At 40.0% G+C, this 23,932-nt stretch overlaps 1 protein-coding gene across 2 annotated transcripts in view; it reads right to left on the reverse strand.

The window, feature by feature from the left end:
* Nucleotides 1–685: 685 nt before the first annotated feature.
* ds (dachsous cadherin-related 1) overlaps nucleotides 686–23,932 on the reverse strand; it is a 298,517-nt gene continuing 275,270 nt past the window's right edge. For both annotated transcript variants that reach the window (XM_035865262.2, XM_035865264.2), the window contains exons 7-17: nucleotides 22,786–23,064; nucleotides 21,864–22,087; nucleotides 20,885–21,551; nucleotides 20,405–20,755; nucleotides 17,673–17,999; nucleotides 17,109–17,592; nucleotides 13,006–13,951; nucleotides 12,587–12,872; nucleotides 7,708–8,004; nucleotides 4,468–4,924; nucleotides 686–4,346 (exon numbers count right to left, since the gene is read on the reverse strand). In XM_035865262.2, the coding sequence (XP_035721155.1) occupies nucleotides 2,021–4,346; nucleotides 4,468–4,924; nucleotides 7,708–8,004; nucleotides 12,587–12,872; nucleotides 13,006–13,951; nucleotides 17,109–17,592; nucleotides 17,673–17,999; nucleotides 20,405–20,755; nucleotides 20,885–21,551; nucleotides 21,864–22,087; nucleotides 22,786–23,064 (6,644 nt within the window). In that variant the 3' untranslated portion in view covers nucleotides 686–2,020. The remainder of the gene's footprint in view (nucleotides 4,347–4,467; nucleotides 4,925–7,707; nucleotides 8,005–12,586; nucleotides 12,873–13,005; nucleotides 13,952–17,108; nucleotides 17,593–17,672; nucleotides 18,000–20,404; nucleotides 20,756–20,884; nucleotides 21,552–21,863; nucleotides 22,088–22,785; nucleotides 23,065–23,932) is intronic.

The following is a 23,932-nucleotide window of genomic DNA, read 5'->3' on the forward strand; positions in this document are numbered from 1 at the left end:
AACTTTCATGCGAGCTGGCCAACGATTTGTACCATAAAAACGTTTTACCGGTGTACACGGTATTGATTAGAGACCAATGATCACTCCTTTTTGTCACTCTTTGAAGGCTTCGATAATTTTAGATACAATAAAGCCGGTGTTCCGCTCGATCGATTTCTTCATTTGTTTATTGACACATCTTCGCACGTTTAATTGCTAAATCAAAATTATTTGACATAATAATTCCTTTTATGCTCGCGTTCAGAATAACTGAATGAGATGAAAGAACAATTTCGTTCTGTCTGTGTTCGTAAAATGAATAATTTAAAATACACTAACACAATAACCAAAAAAGAAAGAGAAAAAAAGAATAGAAGAAAAAAAAAATGAAAAGAAAAGAAAAAAAAAAAAAAAAAAGAAATAACTAACTAATTAAATTATCAAATTATCAAAGGTATCCAAAGACTACGTGTTAATATAGATATAACATCTTAACGTGTTGTATAATAAAATACAGGTTTATACGTGGAGAAAATCTTTCGCATTTCTTGATTCTTTTTCCCTTGTTTCCTGTATTTCTTTAAATCCCCTGCAATTGAAAACGAGAAAAAAGTAATTGAGAGTTAATAATGATGGTAAGTAAGTACAGCTGATACTTTTGTTAAAAAATTCATTTAATTAAATCCCACTAAAGTGGGTCTCCTCGGCTCGGAAGAGTCTTTGTACAATGGAATGAGAGAACGTTCTTTTTTTTTTGTTTTTTTTATACAAAATATGACATTATCTATATTCGTCGATGAGTATCTATATTCATTTATTTGAAAGAGATGACAACCGGCTCTCGTTACATCGAGATTTTTATCGAGAGTCGGACGAGAGAGAAAAAAAAAGAAAAAAAGAGAGAAAAAGATAGAAAAGAGAGAGAGAGAGAGAGAGAGAGAGAGAGAGAGAGAGAAATAAAGAAGGAAAAGAGATGATAGAAAATTAAAAAGGATATTAAGAAAAAGATGTTTTTGAAAGTCACATTGCCGCGAATATTTTATAGCGATCAGTACGATCGCGACAATGTGTTAATTGATTATGGGAACGAGCACGACGCGTTCGATGAAAGAAGAAACGCTATCGATCAACTTAACGTCAATCGAATCATTATTAAAAATTATTACAGGAATTTAATTTTATTGTACAAGAGCGTACTATTTCGTTGAACGCGTTGTGACCGCTTTGATTTTTCTCCTTTACAGACAGTCTCTAGACCATTTTTATTTTCTTTTGATTATACGGCGAGTTTTCTTACTATTCGCGTCGAGTTAATTATTATTTACACGTTTACTTAAACATTTAACTAATTTCGTATGTACAATTTCGCTCGAGTATTCTTTTTCTTTTGTTTATTAACTATCGTTAAGACGTCGATCGTTCGAAATAATATTATACAATAATACATCCTATTGAGTGCTCTTCTTAAAAATGCGATCAGTCTTCTTCTCGCGGTTTCTCTTATCATCAGATTTATTCGTCCTATCGCGTTCCTTTTTTAAACGACCTTTAACATTCGCGACGAATAAAAATCTATAAATTATTATTTACTATGGAAGTTGTTCTTTTACATTTAATACAAGTTCTTTTAACAGGCACATTTCATCGCAATGATCATTAAGAGAATGGCCTAACTCCTTGAAACGAAAACATTTTAAAACAAAAATTCTATTACATACACGCGAATAGAAAGTATTATGCATGCAAGGAGCAAAAGGACACATTCATTCACTTAAAAAAATATTACAGTATTCATTTATCGACACTTCACTCACAATACAGGCTTCGTTATCCAACAGCACCAATCAATACAAACTATCACGTTCGATTTGTTTTAATGAAGAGTCTCAACCGGTTTTCAAATTAATTAGTATATAAATGATCTTTTACACAAACACTTTTTTTTTTTTTTTTATGGATATTGATTTCGAAAAAAGCGTAAATCATTAGTTTAATGTACACTAAAAATTCTAATATTCTTCCATAAATTCGAATAATTAATTTAGATCCTCAATTCAGCGTTGGTAACGGGGATACCTCTGTTGGCACTTTGACTGGCTCTCTGCGTTGCAGGTGGAACTAAAGGACTGATACTTGGACTCCTAGTAGCCAATGGTGATAAGGATGGTGAGAAACTTGGACTGAGAGCAGCCGAGGGAAAAGTGGAAGCATCATGACTAATTGGTGATCTTGGTAAAATAGCTCTGGCCAAAGCCGGAGCTGCTAGCGATCTTGGGGCAACAGAAGTTAAAAGAGGTGGCGGCGGTGCTTTATGTACAGACTTAGCTCTACCACTGCTACCAGAATTCCCGCTTTGTACACTGGCAGCATCGTCCTTGAGCCTAGCGATCTCACCGAAAACGTGAGCTAATGGTTGGTACTGAGGACCCCAATCTAAAAGATAATCCCAATTATAAGACCCAGTAAGTTCTTCCTCGCTATGAACGATAGAGCTTAAAGAACCGTTCATGCTGGGTCCACCAGGTACTTCGAGACCAGACGTAGGTCTTCCAGATTCACCGATTTTTCCATATATCAAAGTAGCGATGTCTGCTTCTGTCGTAGCTTCGTCTTCAAATAGATGTAGGCTATCTAAAGGAAGAGCTTCCGGTGGTCTTCTCGGAGTACCAGCCGGTGGATCGACGATACCTAGCCTAGCTAAATATTCCTGTGTATTGTGAACGGACAAATCGCTCGCTGAATCTCCCGTTTGTTGTCCTTCGTTAATCATTCTTATTTCTTCGTCTTCACCGTCGTCCTCGGCTGATCCTCGTCCGGATGATCCAGATTGATCGCTACCCGAAAGTTCAGATGTAGCTTGTTGTTGACCTGATTGACCTGAAGTTCCATACGGTGGTATCTCATCGTACTTCGGTGGTGCGAATTGACACGAGGCACCACCGCCTCCGCCACCACCTCCAGCAGAACCTCCATTTCCGCTTCCACCTACTCCAACGACGCTTCTGATAGGAATAGTATCGAAAGCACTGGGATCCACATAACTGTTGGAGGCAGTGGCGTTGCTTTCTCCGTTTAAACCTGGCTTTGTCCCAGGTTTTTTGTGACGACGATTTCGTAAGTGAAAATACAAAAATATGGCGCCAAATGCAAGAACCAAAAGAAGTAGAGCTATCAAAAGACCAAGCGCCCAATCAGGTAAACCATTCGATGCAGCAACGGCCATATTCGATTCAACATCATTTGGTATTGCCATAGCAGTTACTCCTCTGGAATCACTACTATTATTGTCTACCAAAGTGATTTCTACAACCGTACTATTTGACAAAGAGCCTTGTCTTCCGGAACTGGCGCTTACTACTAATCTAGAAGATCCTTCAACATCCATATCCATATGCATTAATTTTTGTTTGATGATTAAAGCACCAGTAGTACGATTTAATTTAAAGTAGGGATGTTGTGACGTCAATTGATACACTACTCTTCCATCTGGTCCTTTATCACGATCGGTAGCAGTTACATGACCTATTACAGTACCTGGCATCATCTGGGAACCACTTCGAATTCCAAATTTGTACATTTTCTCAGTAAATTGCGGAAAGAATTCATCTCTCGATTCGATCTCTACTCTAACTCTGACTGCAGCCGTGCGACCACCCATATCAGTTGCTCGCAACGTGAAAGCATAACGATTCCGTTGTTCATAATCAAATGTAGCGCACGTCGTGACAGTTCCTGATTTTGCATCAACCTCAAATAATTTCCAGCTGTCATCGATATCAGAGAAGCCTGTAGCAGCTGCTGATACGATGGAATAATTCAAAGAACCAAATATACCTCGGTCCAGATCGGATGCTCTAGCTGAGAAAACGATCGTACCAGCTGGTTCATTTTCACCAACGAATTCGAGATATTCCGTAACAGGGAATTTTGGAGAATTATCGTTCACATCTTCCAAACGAATTCTGAGTCTTGCCAGAGCACAAAGAGGTGACGAGGGATCACTGTCACATGCCATGACAACGAGATTATAAACCTCAGGCTCTAAATCGCAATCGAGCGTTGCATTCACCAAAATAGCACCGGTAGTTTTTTCCACACGAAAGAGTCCCGCATCGTTTCCCGACGTGATATCGTACGTCAAAATGGCTGCTGGTGTGTCAGCTAAATCGTCATCCTTGGCATGTAACATAGCTACGGTACTATCAAATGCTGCATCTTCTTTAATCGATACTTGATATAATTCTTCAAGGAAACTCGGATAATTGTCGTTTATGTCTTCGACGATAACTGTTACTGTAACAAGTTCATCTCCAACCAAGGAACCCATTGTCGTGTTCTCATCTCTCGAACCAAGTCTAAGTGTATATCTAAAAGAAAAAGGAAATATAAGCAATTGAACGTATAGGTGAAATAATGACGATTCTTTTTTTCTTTTTCTTTTTTCTTTTTTCTTTTTTTTTTTTTTTTCTTTTGGAATGAAATACTCACATGTCTTTCATTTCTCGATCGAGGGGTTTAGCTAAGATCAACCTTCCTCTGGACACTTCAAAAACTCCAGTCTCGTCGCCAGCGACGATAGCACCGTCCAAAAGATCGACATCCGATAATCTCATCAAAGTCTTGCCCCTCGATGAGTTCTCTTTCGCATTGATCTTGTATTCTCGTCCGGGCAAAGTGTTCTTAAGGCTGCTGAGTCTTACAACGACCGAACAAGTCGCTGAAGCTGATGGTTTACCATGATCCTCGGCCACGATTGTCAGTTCTACTTCTTTTGGCAATGGTCTGGGTATGGCCGTACGATTAACTGTCAATACACCTGTGCTTGGATGAACGGTAAAACCTTTGACGGGTTGTAAAAGATAATATCGTATTCTGCTGTTGTCTTCGGTGAAATCGTCATCAGTTGCGTTAACCGTGAGTATTTCTTGCAGACCACCATGTCCCTCTAAAGAAAATAAAAAGAAAAAAAGACAAGGGGAGTTAAACAAACGTGAACAAAGCGTGTAATTGTAATCACGGCGCAACATTTACGGCACCCACGCATAAAATTAACCATGCTAAATGCAACACGTATTAGACGAAGAGAAAGAGAATTTTTTTTCTTTCGGCCTAACCGATCCGCTCCATTAGAAAACATATTCTACTCGTCCTTTAAAGCATTGTGACTGGAAGTGAGAGTAAAAGAGAGAAGAAGAAAGAGAGAAGAGTTCTCAAGAACCCCAAAGACGATAATTCACGTGAATGACGCTCGGAAGATCTGATAATAAATTTTCCAGCACGTAATTATTGTCGCGTCGGACATGGGACGCGATTTCTTCTTCTTCTTCTTCTTCTTCTCCTCTTCTTCTTCTTCCTCCTCTTCTTCCTCTTCTTCTACCGAGAGTGCGTCTTGGCGACACCGAAAAGCGTTAGGGAGAGGAGAGAAACGCTTACGTCGCGCTCGGTGAGAATCGATTATCGAATCGTAGGAGGCCGCAGGACCTCTCGAAAAGAGTTCTCGAGAGAGGATCGAGAGATCACGCGCGTCGAGGTCAAGTACCCTCGGGCTCTTCTTCTTCCAGCTACGTCCTCATCCTCCTCTTCATCTTCCTCTTCATCCTCCTCCTCATCTTTTTTCTCATCCTCCTTCTCACTCCCTTTCTTCATCTTTTTCTTCCTCTTCTTCTTCTTCTTCTTCTGCTTCTTCTTCTTCTTCTTCTTCTTCTTCTTCTTCTTCTTCTTCTTTGGCTCATTCCCGACGAAGGAGGAGGATAAGCCGTCCTGACATCGGACCGAACGGAAGTATGAAATAATAACCAGTTATATAAATCGCTCGGCGAAGCCCTGGGCCTGGCCAGGGCCCCGTGCGCACAAAAATCATTTCGATGCGTTTCAAATCGTCGGATAACTCGGCATTAATGTGCCAAGCCGCGGCGTAAAGCGAGAGGCCAAGGAAGAAGGTAGGTAGGATCGGAAATAAGGAGCATATAAAGCTCGCGGTTGCCCTTTGGGGGATGTTCGGAGGTGAGGTGGTAGGACGACCTCGAACGATGGCAAAAGGGACTTTAAACCCTTTCGAGAGGGACGGACCGTATAATTATTGCCAAGTGCGTAAGATCCAGACGAGAACCCGGTTTGCGAATTCTCATTGTATCATAAGACCATCCCAAGTTCTCACGTGTTCTTTAGTTGCAAACATCTTGTAGAAAACGCCACGATTTTATCATCTTTTTTCTTTTTTTACTTTCTTCTTCTTCTTCTTTCTTTTTTTTTTTCCTTCAATTTGGACAATCTATCTATTAAACTTTTGCAAGACTTTTTCGCGAATTCACGATGAGCAAAAACCAAAGGAAGAACAAGGGGGATGGTCGAAAAACAAAAATAAAGAAATAAGAGATAAATTCGTAAGATCTTCCCCACCATGTTCTAGAGAATCCTCCTGCCAATCTAAGTTTACCCTGTTTTCTACTCTTCAGCAAATAAATACACCATTAGGCGCAGGCCTATGTATTTTTAATAAGTTTCGAGAGGCTTCGAAGCCAGTGATCTCGGCCGGTGGTTGCAACGAAGGCGGCTTTTCGGCTGCCTCGCAAACGGTGTCTCCGCGTTTATTTATGTGCGAGACGTTTGCAATTCACCGCCTCACCCCACACTATCCTCTCTCTTTACCATCTCCTTCTCTCTTTCCCTTCTTCTCGAGTTCGTCTCTCTTCTCTTTTGCAGCTAGCTTTTCATCGCTTTCTCTCTCTCTCTCTCTCTCTCTCTCTCTCTCTCTTTTCCTCTTCTTCCTTGCGCGCTTTATCTTGGCGCGGTGTCAATTCGAGTTTGGAACACGGGCAACAGGACAACGCGTGTCTACTAAAAACCAGTTTTTAAACGCGCGTTTATTTCGCACCGAGGGGTCTCGCTCCAAGTTTCTCTCTTTCTCTCTCTCTTTCTCTCTCTCTTTCTCTTTCTCTTTCTCTTTCTCTTTCTCTTTTTCTCTCTCTCTCTCTCTCTCTTTCTATCTTTCATTCTTTTCTCTTACTTCTTCTTCGTCCTTCAAAGGCAAAATGCATGCAAGAAAAAACTGAAATCGTCGGCTTGGTTATCAAGCTGCGAATTCTTTTTCTTTTTTTCTTTTTTTTTTTTCACGAGTGTCGATAGTTTTCATTTTAATTTCCTCGTGTTTGGAAGATCGAATTATTACGTGAAGTAGAAAAGAGTACGCATAATAATTCCGATAAACTATCATATAAATGGGATTGTCCTTGGATTTGTGAGAGATGATTAATCGTTTATCTCGTTATCGTGTTCTCAGATAAATGCAATTGTAAGCGAACTAAAAACGATGAAACGTTCCCACATGGTTATATCATCGATAAAAGAGAAAAAGAAAAAAAAGAGAGAGAGAGAGAGAGAGAGAAAGAGAGAGCGAGTGGTAGAACAATTTATTGGAATCGAATCGTCGATGTATCTGAGAAAATCTTATGATCTTTATGGTCGACAAAGGCTATCGAATGATATAACATAGAACTTGAAACAGGATATGGTCCACCGATAGTAAATATGGCAGTTGGAGAAGAAGGCCGACGAGTAATCTCGAAAAAGCATCGTTTTGAGATAAATCAAAGGACGCAGCATCTTGGTCTGGCCCGATAAAAGGAGATCGCACTCGATCAGTATTCTTTTTTCTCTCTCTTTTTCTTTCATTCTCCTTTTCTTTCTCTCTTTTTTCTCTAACCTACGTACAAAGGGTTAGATACCAACCTGAGAGCGTTGCGACGTAGGCGGTTTGCTGAAATCTTGGCGCGTTGTCGTTCAGATCAGCAACTCGTACGGTCATGTCTGTTGTAGCTTCGTGTATGCCATCACTTGCAATTACACGAAGAGTATATTCGAATTTCGTTTCTGCATCCAATGGTTTTCGTAAAATTACTTTTCCACCATATCTGTCAATGCTGAATGGACCTGGATCAGTTGTATTGCTGAAGCGATAAATCAATGCAGGTGAACTGTCCACGTCGTTCGCTGTTATGGTCGTTAACACGCTTCCTACTGCAGTACCTGTCAAATTAAAAATATTGTAAGAAATTACATTATTTACGATCAGAAGAAAGAAATATATATATATATATATATATATATATATATATATATATATATATATGTATTGACGTTTAATCATAATTTCATTATATATATTATAAATATAACGGTAGATTATTCTTAAATTAGTATGTATTGATCATTGAAACATTTTGATTCAAGTACAATGAGACTTTAATATTAACTATTATTGAAGGACTTATCGCAAAAATGTTATTCCTCTTTGTTCATTACTAAGAATTGATTTTTATTCTTTTCATTCGACATTTCTCGTCTCGCTTTGTCAACGACAACGATCTTTTCCGATACGAAACTCGAGCATCGACTTTGTCTCTCTTTTCTTCTTTTTCTTTTCTCATCGAGTGGCGCCATTTTGCGATGGCAAGGAACTCGCTTCAAAGGAGTCACGTTTAAAATGCATTGGATTCTTACTATCGCAACGTTTTATCTCGCTCGAGCAAAAGAAGCACTCCAGAGAATGAGATGGATTTCTCAGCAATGAGATCGTTCGAAAGTTGTCGCGAGTAGCGAATTGCGAGGCCGTTGTTTAAATCTTTTCGACGAGTTTCATTTTGTTGAGACGTAATAATTTCTCGTAGCTCATAAAAGCGTAACGAGCCTTTGACGTTTATTCTCGTAAAAATTTCTTCATCGATCGATATTAATATATCCCCTTCTCCCTCCCCTCCCCTTCCCTTTCAAGTTTCTCATTACTCGTCACGACAATGTAATAGAATTTTACGAACGTCTCTATTCGTTAAATAAATAAATAAATAAATAAATAAATAAATAAATAAATAAATAAATAAATAAATAAATAAATAAAGGAATAAATAAATAAATGTAAAACATGAATAAAGATAAAAATGTACGAATGTGTTCGTATGTAAAATCGTGTAAATAATTGTGTGATCGACCATCCCTATGAGATTTAAAAGAAGCGCGTGAAAATGGATGACATCGGCGGGACATTCGAATTCGATTCCATGAGACTCGCACTGCAGTCAGCAACATCGACTCGCTTGCAACACCTGCGGCGATGAAAGAATTATTCCGTAGGAACGCGACGTGTCCGAGGGGGCCTCGGCAACTAGTTGGCACGCGGCTGAATCCGTTCATAAATTTCACCGTGGATCGTTAAAGTCGTGTAAATCGGTTTCGAGTGTGCCTTACGTATCGACTAATCTTTTGAATTTCCCCTCCAACCTCGTAACTCGTAACTGTTGGAGAAAGATATTGTCAGAGAGCAAAATTTACGTTCTCGAAATGCGGGTATTAGAATTGAAACGATGAAAGACGATGCGAAGATTATAAACGTTCCCTTTAATCTCGACGCTAAATAGGCTACTCATACGTATACAAAGAAGAGGATTACCGATTGATCTCGTTTTAACGATCATTTAATGACGAACGTTCAAGGATTGGACTACTTTTATCTCAAAGAGAATGAATCTTAGAGATTAAGGATAAAGGACGTACGAGAGAGAAAGAAAGAAAGAAAGAAAGAAAGAAAGAGAGAGAGAGAGAGAGAGAAAGAGAGAGCTACGCAACTCTTATCCGCGTATAAAATTAATTCCGATTACTTTGAAGCTCCCGGATCTGGGTATATCCCAGGATGGAATCTCAAGATGGAAATAAGATGGTCGACGTGTTCCTTGTATGGAAGAAAATCTACTCGTCGGTGGTCTACCATTGTTTCGATATCTCATGTCAATGCTACTTTCGGAATCGATCGATGCCTTCGATTAAATCCTCCCTTGGCGTTAGGGTCGCGCGCTCGCGCTATGGGCGCACGTGGAAGGCCCTCCAAGCAAGAACCCGAGCGAGTCTCCGAGTTATCAAGCACCGACCGCGCCTCTTATTCTAAGGCAACGGGTAATTAAATTTCTTATTCCGGGGCGGGGTAATAAAGAACGATTACTACGTGCCACGTTAAAATTCGACCTTGTTGCGTACCGGCGAAAGGTACGTACGGGTAGCCATTCGAGACACGATAGAGACGATTTCCGTTTCGAGAGACCCTAATGATTATCGCCTCGACGTTGGGGATTTACGCTCGCAGGAAATCCTGAGAGAACCAGAGAGAAAAAGAAAGAAAGAAAGAGAGAGAGAGAGAGAGAGAGAGAGAGAGTGAAGCAAAAAGGCTAAGGTATCGATATGTTCTTTGCATCGAACATATTTTCCGAAGGGGCAAAACGATCTCCTCACGAATTAAAATCCTATAAAGATAATCGAATTTCTATCGCTTATCGTTTCAAGTCTTGTAACGAGGAAAATTATTGGGAATTAAACGAATAGTATTTTCCTTTATTAATCGTACGATGAGACCGTCTTTGAGAATAAGAAAGAAAAAGAGAGAAAGAGAAAGCTTAAGGTTTTACGAAGAGAACAGAGGAGATTCTTAATCGGTCCTTAATCAGACCCCCTTTCGTCCGAGTGACATTTCTACGGCGTTCTTGCAGGTGGCTGAAAAGATCCGCGGCGCTAACTCGCTACCGGGATATCCTCCTTTCCGTGTACGAGTCCCCTTTCGTTGTGCACGAGTGCGGGCGGTGTTAAATAAATTCTATCGGGCACGGCATCGCGGACAGAAGTGGTAGGTAGCCTCGTTTACACCGGCTTCAAGTTTTATGGCGATACAAATTAGATAGTAATCTCGCGTTACGCCATCGGCGCGTGAGTACACAAACGCGCGAGCTTCTTCTTGGATGGTGGAAGAAAGGCTTCGAGGTTTTCGAAGAAAAAAGGGGGAGGATGGACGAGGAGGTGGAAAAGGAATACGTATGTGGAGAGGGTAAGCCTCGTTTACTTGTCTCGACAATTAGCATGGAGTTGAATTAAGGATCATCCAAATTATAAGATCGTTATCGGGATTCTTCATGACGAAGGAAAGGGAGATAGTCTTGTTCTTAAACGAACGATTACGAGACCTTATTTTCTGTTCTCTTGGAATTATATATAGATATATATATATATATATATATATATATATATATATATATATATATCTTTAGAAAGATATATATATATCTTTCATTTTATTATTTTCTTTTCTCGATGTGTTCCATTATTTTCTTGGCACGTACTTTATGAATTGTTAATATTATTGAATAAACCAATCGGGTGTTTCTACTCTTTCGATTCATGTACATTACAAATAAATTCGATCGGGACACGTTCAAGAACATTGAATCGTATCCGTCAAGTAAGAACTCCGGAGAGGGAAAGTGAATGGAGTAGGAGGGTAGGAGGAAGAGGAGGGACGACGTCGAAGAAGGAGAGAAATGGTTAGCCACGAAACCCGCATCGGCAGCGTGCCCTAAGTTATGCAGATTGTTCCGAACAGTCGGACTTTAATGCCAGCATAAATCCTTTACCACTTAACTTTATACTTGGAGAGCAAAGCGTACTCCCACCTCACTTCGTAGTACCTCTTCTTTCTCTACCTTTTCTTTCTACGTTTTCATCCTTCTTTACCTAACCCTTTCTCTCGCTCTTTTGCTGCATTATATATATATATATATATATATATATATATATATATATATAGAGAGAGAGAGAGAGAGAGAGAGAGATGCTTATATATATATATAAGCATGCTTATATATATATATAAGCATCTCTCTCTTTCTGTTGCACGAGACGAGATCCTTTCTGCTTCTTGGTTCTTAGCACAGGGATCACTGTGCCACACTTCGTCTTGCATGAACGTCTCTTTCTCTCTTCGCGTGGGCGACCTTGCGACCGGTTAACCTGCCGCCGCATAGGAGCGGCTAGATTTCGAGAGACCTGCACGTGAAGACGAGCACGCGAGGCCGACGATTGAAACCCGAACCGTATTTACTTCGGTCGGCCCTTGTCGTAGATTGAACACGGAATTTGCTACTGGCAAACTTCGTGAAATCTCTCCTAACGAGGAGAATTTAATTAAAAAGAATTGAATGATATATCAATATGTCATAATTTATAGGTAATAACGAATATGATGTAATACGATCGTGGTTCATTCTAAAATTTCTATTATTTTTTAAAATCTTTTATTATAAACGGATCGATTAACGAGTAAATTATCTGGGAGACAAGTCTTATGATTTTACTGTAAGCTAATAAGGCACACTGAGCTTGACTGGAAACTGGAAACTCGCCCCTTTAATAACAACCTCTTCGTAACGCGAGATGTACGCGCGTCGAATCGTTAAAAAGGCTCTCTTTTTTCTTTCCTGAAAGAGACAGGGAATTTCTGCTTATATATCCTTTGCTCATATCCAACGCTCCACTTTATTGGCTAATTAAAGCAAGGTAATTAAGCTATTACAGCATATGCGTGGGGTGGTAAAGGAGAAGCTAATCACTGTGCACTGCGCCGTATCGAAACGGGCCACGGTATTCCACGTCTTCCTATAAATCTCTGAGAAAATACTTCTTAGTGACTGCCTTAGTAAACGACGAGTCTCCGAATTTATATTTTTTCTTTATTCTTTTATTTATTTATTTATTATTATTATTATTTTTATTTTTTATTTTTTTTTTTTTTACTTACCTTCGGATACGGAGATAATGTTGTGTTCGGGAAAGGTTGGATGATTGTCATTGATGTCGATTACTCTGACGCTAAGAGCCGCTGTGCCAGTCAATTGTGGGTTTCCTTGATCGGTAGCAATGATCGTTAATCTATACTTCTCGCGGATCTCACGATCGAGTACTATATTGGTCCGAACTATTCCACTGTAAGGTGGACTGATGGTGAAAGCATTGTCGGGATTACCGTCAACAATGTGATAGAGAATTCTGCTGTTCAATCCTTGATCCGCGTCGCTCGCTGATAGCTATAATATTAAAATAATTATAAAATAAAGGAGTATACGTATTAAGTTTCTCATTTTAACTTTAAAATAATTTTTTTTTCTTTCTATTCCCGTTAAAACATATCACCCAGTATACTTTCGATTTTTCTCTTACCTTGACCACGAAATCTCCTTTAGTGTTACCCTCGAGTACAGTCGCGGAGTATTGCGTTTGTGTGAAGATCGGTGGATTGTCGTTCACGTCGGAGACCCTGACAACGACCTTGGCATAGGCCTCCAGGGAATCCGGTCCCGTCGTTCTAGCCACGACAGTCAGCGTGTGCTTTGAACTCTCTCTCGGTTCTTCCTTAGGCTGTTGATTCTCAAGAGATCTTCCCCAGGCATTCGTACGGCCTTCGTCGGGTTGTTCGTCGTTTGGTCTCACCGTTAGATCGTTCCAAAGCTCGGCATCCAGTCTACTTGGATCATTCACACGTAATAATCCTGTATCTTCGTCGATGGCGAATGTACCAAAGTCATTTCCAGATCCTATCGAATAGGACACGTGTTGTCTCCTGCTGTCAGAACGAACCGCAGTTATCTGAACGATGTCGGTACCAGATAAGGAATTTTCTTGGACCACCACGTCGTAGGTTTCATTTTGGAATTTGAGAGCTGGCGCTAAATCGGCTGGTTCTCCTACTTGAACCTCAATCAGACCTTTAGCACTTTTTGGTGGATTTCCTTTGTCTCGTGCTAGGACCTCCAATCGATAGGTCTTTCCGTTGTCTTGAGATAATGACAAAGTTGCCGTGATTACTCCCGTACTTGGATGTATCCGAAATTTTGGTTTTTCTTGTTCGTGCAAAAATGAATAAACGACCTCTCCGTTGGCACCCTGATCAGCGTCCTTTGCAACGACTCGAAGAATATTCTGACCGGGTTGAGTACCTATAGATACTCTAGCACGGAACGGATATTCCTCGAAAACCGGAGCGTTGTCGTTTACGTCAGTGATGGTGATCTCGATCGGTATCGACGTGCTCTTTGCGTCGTATTTTCCACTGTCCGTTGCTACGACTAGGAAGTTGAACGAACTCTGACGTTCTCGATCGAGCGGTCTGAAATTACCAATAAAGATACTTACACTTTAAGTAAATACTATCCTAAGAGGTTCTTGCTTTTTGTCAAGGAGTACATACGTTTCATACACTCATAATCGACTGTTAACACGGTAAAACTTGGAATACGATAAAATATGTCACACCGAATATGGCTCGAATTTATCACTTTCTGTCATTCGTAAGTTCTCATTGGGCGATTCATCGAGAAATAAGCGATAGTACGAATCGACAAGGGAAACGTCGACGGGGGTTATGGAAGTCCGGATTTAAGTAGGAGATGGCGGCTCCGTGGCGGGTAGCTTGTTTGTGTGACGGAAACCTTAATCGCGCACGGCGATCTTGTGTAATCCACGTCCACCATTACCATAACTCTGCTGATCCACCGCGGTGGATGCTGTTGGACCGATACGCGTCTTTAATCGTATGGACTCGCAGAAAAGGAATGCGTGAATTATCATTTTCGAACTGTGATCGATTCAATTCCCGATAAACCCTTTTCCTTTTTTCCTCGTTGTCGTCATTGCTTCTTACGTAAAATACAAACTTCTCTCGTCTGTTTTACCTCGTTAGCCAAACCCCAAGCAAATCGTTCTAAATGGGCTGCTCGAGTTGCATGAGATCAAGATAGCTTACAAAGTATTTCGGTGTCCCCTTTGACTCGGCACGAGCGTTAATGGCTTCGCGAAGAACTTTTCTTCGAAGGGGACACCGACGAAGACAAGAAGAAATAAGAAGAGAAGATCACGAGCTTTGTCCAAATCATACTGGCAAAATCGGATGAACTCCGATCATGCGTCGAATCCATACTATCTCGTCGATCTAACGAGGACCAGATCCGACTGAAGAATTTACGTTGTATCTACCGGGTGGTCCAGAAAACGAACGAAGAAGGAGAATATTCTATACACCTTCGAGTTGCCCAGGGTGGCGGTAGACGCTGTTAGCTTTCAAAGGTAACAACAGTGGAAACAACAACAATAACGGCAACAACAGTAACAACGCGATACGAAAGTGCGGCTTGGCTGGCTACTGATCGTTTGAAAAGAAAGAAAGAGAAAGAGAGACAGAGAGAAAGAGAGAAAGAGAGAGAGAGAGAGAGAAAGGAAGACGGTAAGAGACCAACCGGACTAGGGATCTCGTTTTGCATATCAGCCTTTTTGCCGGTTGAAATAATGCATTGAAATGCCACATGGTGTCCCGCTGAAATGACACACGGCTGTCGTGCCGCAAAAGTACGCCCTTGCCTTCCTCCTTCGCAGCTACGAATACCATCCCCTTCTCTCTCTCTCTCTCTCTCTGTCTCTTACTCTTTCTCTCTCTCTCTCTTCCCCCACCCCTTCGCGTTCCGTCTTGTTACGGTCGATCTTTCTCTACCTTCGCTCGCACCGTTGAGCGTCTTCTAAAGAGACGAAAGAAGAAGAGACAAGAGGAGTATGAGGCTCTTGAGAAACGTGGATTAATAAACAAAAGGTCTAACGAGTGTCCGGCTTGGTTTGGATTAACCCCTTGTTTTCTAAATTAGGTCTGTGACACGTAATACGACGGAAATTTTTTTGTGTTACCTTTAATGCCTCGTGTTAAATAAAAATACATTAAATTCTATCCTTCTCTAGTGCTTTTCCAAGTACGAAGGAATTTATTGATAAGTACAATTCGACTTGGTATTCGGTTTAACGAAGAAACGATTTCATTATGCGTAAGTTGAGCATTCGTTCTAAGTAAACAACTCGACGGCACGAGAGAGAATCTCTTACGGATATCTACCTTATCTTAAAGATTATCTTTATGGATCGCCCGTGAGCAAGATACGATCGTTAAAAGCGTGCACCGTTCACGGAAGGTTTTACCAGCAAAGATTTTCTCTTTCTCTCTCTCTCTCTCTCTCTTTCTCTTTTTTTCTTTCTCTTTGTTCCTTTCAACGTATAATTAAATATTCGAATGAAGCCTACGATGCCAGATCGAACATTATTATCAACGAACGTTTAACGACAAAAACTCTATGAAGACCGACATACCGCAAGGCTGAGATCAAAGTTCATTGCGTTTATGTTGAAATCATCAATTAATTAGCGAAACGTGACCTTACCGTGAACCATAAGAAAGACGGAAGCCGTGAAAAAATCTTTTCGTTTTAACGACATCCCGAGATATGAGTTTGTTGCTTAGCTATCGAAATAAGAAAAGATAAAAGAGGAAAGTATTACTACGGATCCCTAAAAGATATAGAATAAATAAGGAAATAAAGAAAAAGAGAGAGAGAGAGAGAGAGAGAAAGAGAAGGAGGATAAAAGCCAGCATCTTTTTTCTCATCTCTCTCGTTCCCGAGTTGCATGAACAGCTTATGCATACAGAATCATCTAATCGGCTACAATACAACAATAGCGAGGCACATCAGTGGACTTTATAATTTTACGACTTTCCTAAGAACATTTTCTACGTTCATTCTCCCCCGCTCTCCGTATCACCGGACTTCTTCATTCCTTGAGAGTAGCTTTCCTCTTTGTCTACCTTTCACAGTCTACGCCTATCTTTATCTTTCTCCTTCTCTCTATATTTCTTCCCCTCTCTTTCTCTCTCTCTCTCTCTGTCTCTCTCTGTCTTCTTCTCTCTCTTTGCTTCTCTTTCTCTTTGCTTCCACGTTTTACGACGTAGCATTACGGACGTAATATCCTTCCATGATGATCCTAATCGCGCAATAAAGGTCGCGGCAATTAACGCTTGGATGAAATTGGTCGAAGATACGTTCTTTGGTACGAGCTAGACAAGTTCTAGACTGTTGTACGTACAAGATAGAGAAAGAGAGAAAGAGAGAGAGAGAGAGAGAGTGTGTGTGTGTGTGTGAGAGAGAAACTCATCGGATGAAATTCTTTAGAAGTCATAAAGCAAATTGGACGTTTTAATTGTTTGATCTATCAATACGATTGGTTGTTCGTTTTTTTCCTATAGGAGGTTCGAGTATTCTAAAAAGAGATTACGCGTGAATCGAAAAAGTATTATTATATCTATTCTATACGAGCATCATACATTTTCATTGATTATCAGAATGGATTTACGATTGTTATGGTTTTCAATTGTCATTAAGAATATATAATGAAATATTGTGATATTGTAGTTAAAAAAGAAAATTGTGATCGTTAAATAGGATGGTACTCACCCAGCAGTAGTTATGACACCAGTTAAATTGTCAACCCTGAACAACCAACTATTTTCTTCAGCAATCGCATAAGTTATTTTCCCATTGACACCTTGATCAGGATCAGTTGCTCTCACCGACATAACGCTTGAATCCGGTGCGGCATCTTCCGAGATGGTTGCTATGTATTTTCCAGGATGATAACTCGTCGGATAATTCGAAGATCCATATTGAAAGCCACCAGAGAGACTATAACCGCTATAATCGATTTGAAGTGCACCACGAGGACGAGATTCCGTATATTGATTTTGTGAAAAGATCGGTGCATTATCGTTCACGTCGAGAACAATTACCGTGAGATTACAACGAGCTTCTAAACTTGGTCTTCCTTTATCTTTTGCCGATATAGTTAAAACGTATTTTGGTACAGTTTCTCGGTCAAGATTGATCATCGATAATGCACCAGACGAGGAATCCAAAGTAAATTTATTTCCGATGTTGCCACCTGATAAAGAAAAGAAGAGAAACTTTTAATAATTATCCTAATTTATACGTAAGATCGTCTATTTTTAGAGTAATTCTTACCGATTATGCTATAATGAAGTTCTCCATTTTTTCCTTCGTCGATATCCATGGCGGCAATAGTATGAATAATGGAATTCTCTTCATTCTCTGGTATAGCCAAAGTATAACAAGATCCAGCACGAAATTTTGGACTGTTATCGTTTTCATCCAAAACTTTAACTTCCAACGTGGTGATATCCAAAAGTTTCGATGATCTAGCGACAATCGGTACGTAATATTGCGAAACTTCTTCTCGATCCAAAGATCCTCGAAGAGTTACTAGGCCGCTCGGTGAAATAGCGAACTTATCTGCGGCCACGTTTGTCGGTATGCTGAAGCTGATGTTGCCTAGAAGAAGCGAAGCATTCTCTAATGATATCGATAACAATAAAAGAAAAACAAAATGAGAGAGAGAGAGAGAGAGAGAGAGAGAAAGGTAGAGAGGAATTAGATAAGCATCTCTTTCAATTCGATTGGGATTATAAACAGCTGCTTTATCTTTTCAGAATGTAACTATACCAGTAGGATGAATTCACCTGCTGAAAATAAAACACACATCTAGCTTGACCACTCCTTTGAAAAATCGAACAACTTACATCTTTTACGAAATTCCTTTCTCTATGCGATCCTTTTATCATTTGATATCTTTCGCGATGACATAAAAAAATTTTCTCTTTCCATTTGTTCGCATATCATGGAAACAGTATTAATATCGATAAGAATTAGCCGTTGGAGAAATTTTATAAGACATCGACGAGAAGGTAACACTCGTTGTTCGATAGAAGAATTTGGGTGGCCTCGTCGAAAGAAGAGGATCTTGTGTTTTTCTTTCCCGTATCTCATTCGCCTCCTTTCTTTCCTTTTTTATTAAAAGAAACACGAGTCCCCACGAATTCCCACGTTTTGCAAAAGATCTTGTAAGAAAAAGAGAGGAGTGCGAGACGTCGAAAGAATTTAATGCCGGGATAAAGTAATATGTAGTTCTCTCTTGAACACGCATTTCTCTCTTTTTCTCTCCTTCAATATTTTTCTTTTATTTCGAAATTCAATGTCGATGCACTTGTAACCTACTTTGCATACAAGTCGGCGAGTTTAAAATAAAGAATATAATATAATTAGAAAAGAAATCGAGTATACTCGATTCGAACGACGAATTGAAATGGATAATCAATAGATGATATTTTCTTTGTTGAGATATCCTTTAGGAAAGGTATTCTTTGAAGATAAAAATTTCCATGGTATATCCAGAAGAGTAAAGGAGACAAACACGTTCGAAGCTCAAATTCCAAAGGACGAAGAAATCGGGCTATCTTCGTGTCGATTTTTAGCGGTTTTAGAACAAAGCGAAGGCTAAACACGTTTGGTAGCATGTGCGTGCCAGTGATAGGTAGGTACCTATATACCTACTGGTATAAACTTTGCGTGTACACACCTACGAACAGGCACGAATGCGAGAAAGAAAGAATCGTAGACGATAGTGTGTGTGTGTGTGTGTCGTTGTCTGTGTGTTTGCTTGGTGATTTGCCTATGGGCCCTATGGCCTATGCGTACAGCTTGGCGGCAGCTTGGCGGCACGATGATATACGCGGCCATTGTTTTCCCTTGCCCCGTTTGCTTCGCCCGTTAGCTTTCTCCCTCCACCAACCCTCTATCTCTCTCTCTTTCTCTGCCCCCTTGTAATACTCGTCCTTCGGAACATCGCGGCTTTGGCGCTTCTGTCGGGGTGCGCTAATGCGCTCGTCTGATACACGAGCGCCCCTATAGATAAGGGGCAAAACGAACGATATACTATGTTGTCCGAGCTTACTACCAAGCACTTTGCTTCGGCTACTAAGTATCGAGCTTAGCTACCAGGATTCCTATTCTCTCTTTCATAAATCCTACCAACACGATTCCCATAGTGTTTACGTGTAAAAGGAGAGAAAGAGAAAGATGAGAATTAATAGCGATCGTTTTTTAATTCATTCGATTTGTTTTCAAAGACAAAATTTTATATAAATAAATGAACGAATATTTTCAATGACTTTTAATTTTATGTCTAAGTTTAAGCTAATCAATATATTAAAAACGATCAAGATTATTTATTAAATAGGTAGTACGACACAAAATATTTTTTTTTTGTTTTTTTTTTTTTTTAATTTCTATCGAAGAAAAATGAAGTTTCGTGAGAAGGAAGGATACGACGGAATCGCGTTCTTAAACTCAACGAAGTCCCGCGAGTCATTTCGTTGAATTTACTATAATGCTTTGTACCGGTCGGAATCAAGGCAATTATTCGAGGTATTTTCATAGCAGGGCTTTTCTATTAGCCAAGAACGGACATCCTTCGTGGACGAGGTCTCCGATTATGTACCCTTCGCGTGTCCGTACGTGTAGGTGGCGTCTTATAGAGTATACCAAGAGAGTACATCTCTTTGCTAAAAGAAACGAAGATCAAGAGGATCGAGATTGAGAGGGAAAAAGATGAAAGATAGTATATCCGAGGTTGTAATTTCAACTAGAACTCAACGATGATGAGTGATGTGTTCATTTTGAGAAGATAGTGAAAAAGAAAAGTATGAATAGATTACAACTTGATCACTGTAATATCTTGTTTATTTTTAATCAAAAAAAATTGCCATTTGAATTCGATTAATTCCTTTAACAATGTTGAAAAGGATAACTATCATTTATCAAAGGGATTTAAATGCCTCGACAAATTTTCTGAAGGCTACTATAGACTATTGAAATAAATTATCATTGCGATCTCCTACCTTGATCGAGGATGGCTGGTCCAGCAACGTCCATAACGGACGCGCCAGTTCGAAGATCCTCGGAGATTCGAGCGACAGGATTGGAAAGCAGTAGTCGAGGAGGTCCTCTGGTCTGTCCAGCGGCGAGGGTCAAGGTCAGCTTCAGGGTGGCCTTGCGTGGCGGTGATCCGTGATCGTTGGCCGTGATCTCAAGTTCCGTGGGTCGGATCATGGGTCTCGTGAGACTGACTATACCGGACTCATAACCTACTGAAAATCTTGCTTCGTCGTTTCCCGATGTAATCACGTAAGATACTCGACCATTGTCACCTGCGTCCTTATCTACCGCGACCACTCTTACCAAAGTCGCTCCTGTAATGTTAGATTGAATGATATAAATCGATAAGAATTTTATATATTTAAAATGAATGAAAAGAGAGAGAGAGAGAGAGAGAGAGAGAGAGAGAGAAAAACAAAATATATTCCTAAATTTGTACTTGCCTGGTAAGACATCCGAAGTGACAGCGATTTTAGTTGTCTCTGGAGCGACGAAAACAGGATCGTTATCATTTTGATCAAGGACCATGATTCTGGCAGTAACGGTTGATGCCAATTGTTCACCGGGTGGTGCACGATCGGAAGCTTTAAGAATCAAAGTATATTCTGCTCTTTCTTCTCTGTCAAGAGGTTTCGTAAGAGACAAGGCACCGGTAAGAGAGTCAACGACGAAACCACCGCTCGAAGGAAATTCAGCTACCAAGCCGTACCTTAGATCACCATTCAAACCGCTATCCAAGTCTGTAGCTACTAGATTATAAATCGTCGAGCCTATCATAGCCTTTTCCGAGACTCGAACCGTTATCGGATCTTGTGGCCAACGAGGTGGATTATCATTGGCATCTTCTATGACGATCTTCACCGAAACTGCAATACTTTGAGGATTTCCGATTGACGTTGTGTCCAACGCACGAATCTCCAGATGATACTCGCTCACGTTTTCGCGATCAAGCGAATGAGCGACCACCAATTGACCTGAACCTCGATCTACGTCGAAGGCTGGGAATTCACTGATGGGCGTTAACGAATGCAAGGTGAAGGCCACACGTCCTGCTGGCCCTGCTCCTGATACCGATCCTACAGCTTGTCCGATATTAGCATCTTCGCATACCTATGAAATTATTTAAAGATCATACTTTTCATTTTCATTCGAAACTATCGCAATCTTTTGATATGACGAATTATCAGTTATTATTTAATAATTTCTTAGTTTTTTCTTTTTTTTTTTTTTCTTTTTTTTTTTTTAACTGGACACGATGAAAATAAAGGTAAATACGGTATCAAAAAGTTAACTCGAACTATTACACTCTTATAATTTTCTCGCTAGGTATAGCTGTCACGATGAACGAACTAGAGTTAGAGAGGAAGGAAGTACAAGAGGCAAGAACGAATTCTATCGTGCGGTAAAGCGTATGGTACTCACGTTAAAGGTAAAACTGCTGCTGGTGAAGGTCGGCCGGTTATCGGCAAGTGCCAGGACCTCGACTCTCAAAGCACGGACACTGTGTCGTGGCGGCCGGCCAGCGTCCGTTGCCTTCACAGACACCCGGTATACATTGCGTTCTTCGTGATCCAGAACGGCCTTGGTCCTGATCATGCCAGTGATCGGGTCGATCGTGAAAACGTTGTAACCATCGGAGTCGCGATCTATGGTAGAATTTAAAGCGATCCATTGACAATCAAAAAATAAACAAAAATTTTTTCAAGTGTTTCATTTATTAAATTATCTCAATGAAAAAACTCGAATATTGAATAAATTAAATAAATAAGCCAAAGGTATGGACCATCACTGTCAATTCCTTTCGAGATTTTGCTCTTTGAAAATGGCATTGAGCAATGTTTTTAAACGCATTGAAAGAAAATTCATTTCCGATCGTCGTTATTACGAATGTCTTGCGGCGACGTTCTCTAATCGATACTATATTGCTGCTGGATGTTGTAAGACAAAAACACTTAACTTTACCATTAAAGCCATGCATAATCGTTTCGGTAATTGCGCTTTGGCTATTAAAGCGTTAAGAAGTCCAACCCTTTGGTCGATAATAAAGAACAAGTAACAGCTTCGTAGCCAGTAAACTACGAGACATTATTATTACCTTTCACTCTCGTTTCTCGTAATTAGCGACTGCAAAGCTTTCAGCTCGTTCCGAGATAATCGTAATTGGACAATGATCGAATATCGCGAATGAAACGAAAGCGAAGTTCAGGATCATAGATAACTAGAGAGTAAGAGAGAAAGAGACAGAAGGAGAGAGAGGGAGGGAGAGAGAGAGAGAGAGAGAAAGAGAGAAGGAAGAATAGAGTGAAAGAGACAGAGAATATTTTTTCAAAAGAGATATACTCACCTTTCAAAATACTGTAAGTTACGGATGCATTTTCACCGAGATCGGTATCCAAGGCCCTAACTCGAGCCACTTCGGTTCCAGGTGGTTGCTCTTCTCTCACGCTGACGACATCACCCTGAGGATCGACGATCTCCGGCGAATTATCATTAACGTCGAGCACGGTCACTTTCAAGGACACTCTAGCTGCCCTCGAAGGTGTCCCCTGATCTCTTGCCTCGAGTACTAACTCATGCGATCCTTTCTTTTCGCGATCAAGAGGCTCGCGCGTCGTGATCTCGCCTGAAAATTATTATGAAAAATGTGAATAAATAAATTATGATAATTGATAACGAAGAAATCATTTAATTCCACCGTTATAACGGACTGTTTAACGATCCGTTAGCGATTTCTTATCTTTTTCGTTTCTTCCTTTCAAAGGAACGAGTATTCGAACGACGTAGAATATTTATGACCAGGTACAAAAAGGAATTCGTTCGTCAGTCTCAATTTCGAAAGGATAGTTATACTCATCTAAAAGGACGACTTATGTTCTAAGATTGAACAATTTTATATACCACTTTCCGAGGTAATTCGCAAGCGGATGTGAATTAAAATAAGATAGAATTTTTCTGTCGTTATTAAATATATTCTCTATCGAGTCTAATGAGATAGATAAGTTCTAATGCAACTTCCATTTTCATAGTAAACCGTGATGAAATCGATTACGTTTACGGGTAATAGCGATCTTGAGGGATGTGGACATCATCGTCGACTTTAAACTCATCACATAAAACGTCTCCGTTTCCTACGATAAGACTAACGCGATTCTCAGTTACAAATTCCCAACATTAACCTTAGAAGGAATAAAAAGAGATTGTGGCAATAAAATGGAGTATGTACGACAAACACGAAAGAAAGAGAGAAAGACTTTATCAATTTTCTTCGCCAGGTATGGTTAATTGGATAATCGTCACTCTTGTGATGTTCTCAGATATTCTCTCTCTTTCTTTCTTTCTTTCTATATGTAAGTGACTTTTCTCGCGCATATAATAACCGTTTCAAGGACGTACGTAGGATCGCTCGTAACGAGCATCCTTGTAATTACGAAAGCTAAAGAAGAAAGATGAAAAAAGTGGAAAAAAGTTACAGACAGTAAGATGGAGATAGA

Source organism: Vespa mandarinia, chromosome 11 (genome assembly GCF_050613455.1).
Source record: "Vespa mandarinia isolate Hongniang chromosome 11, ASM5061345v1, whole genome shotgun sequence".
Lineage (NCBI taxonomy): Eukaryota > Metazoa > Arthropoda > Insecta > Hymenoptera > Vespidae > Vespa > Vespa mandarinia.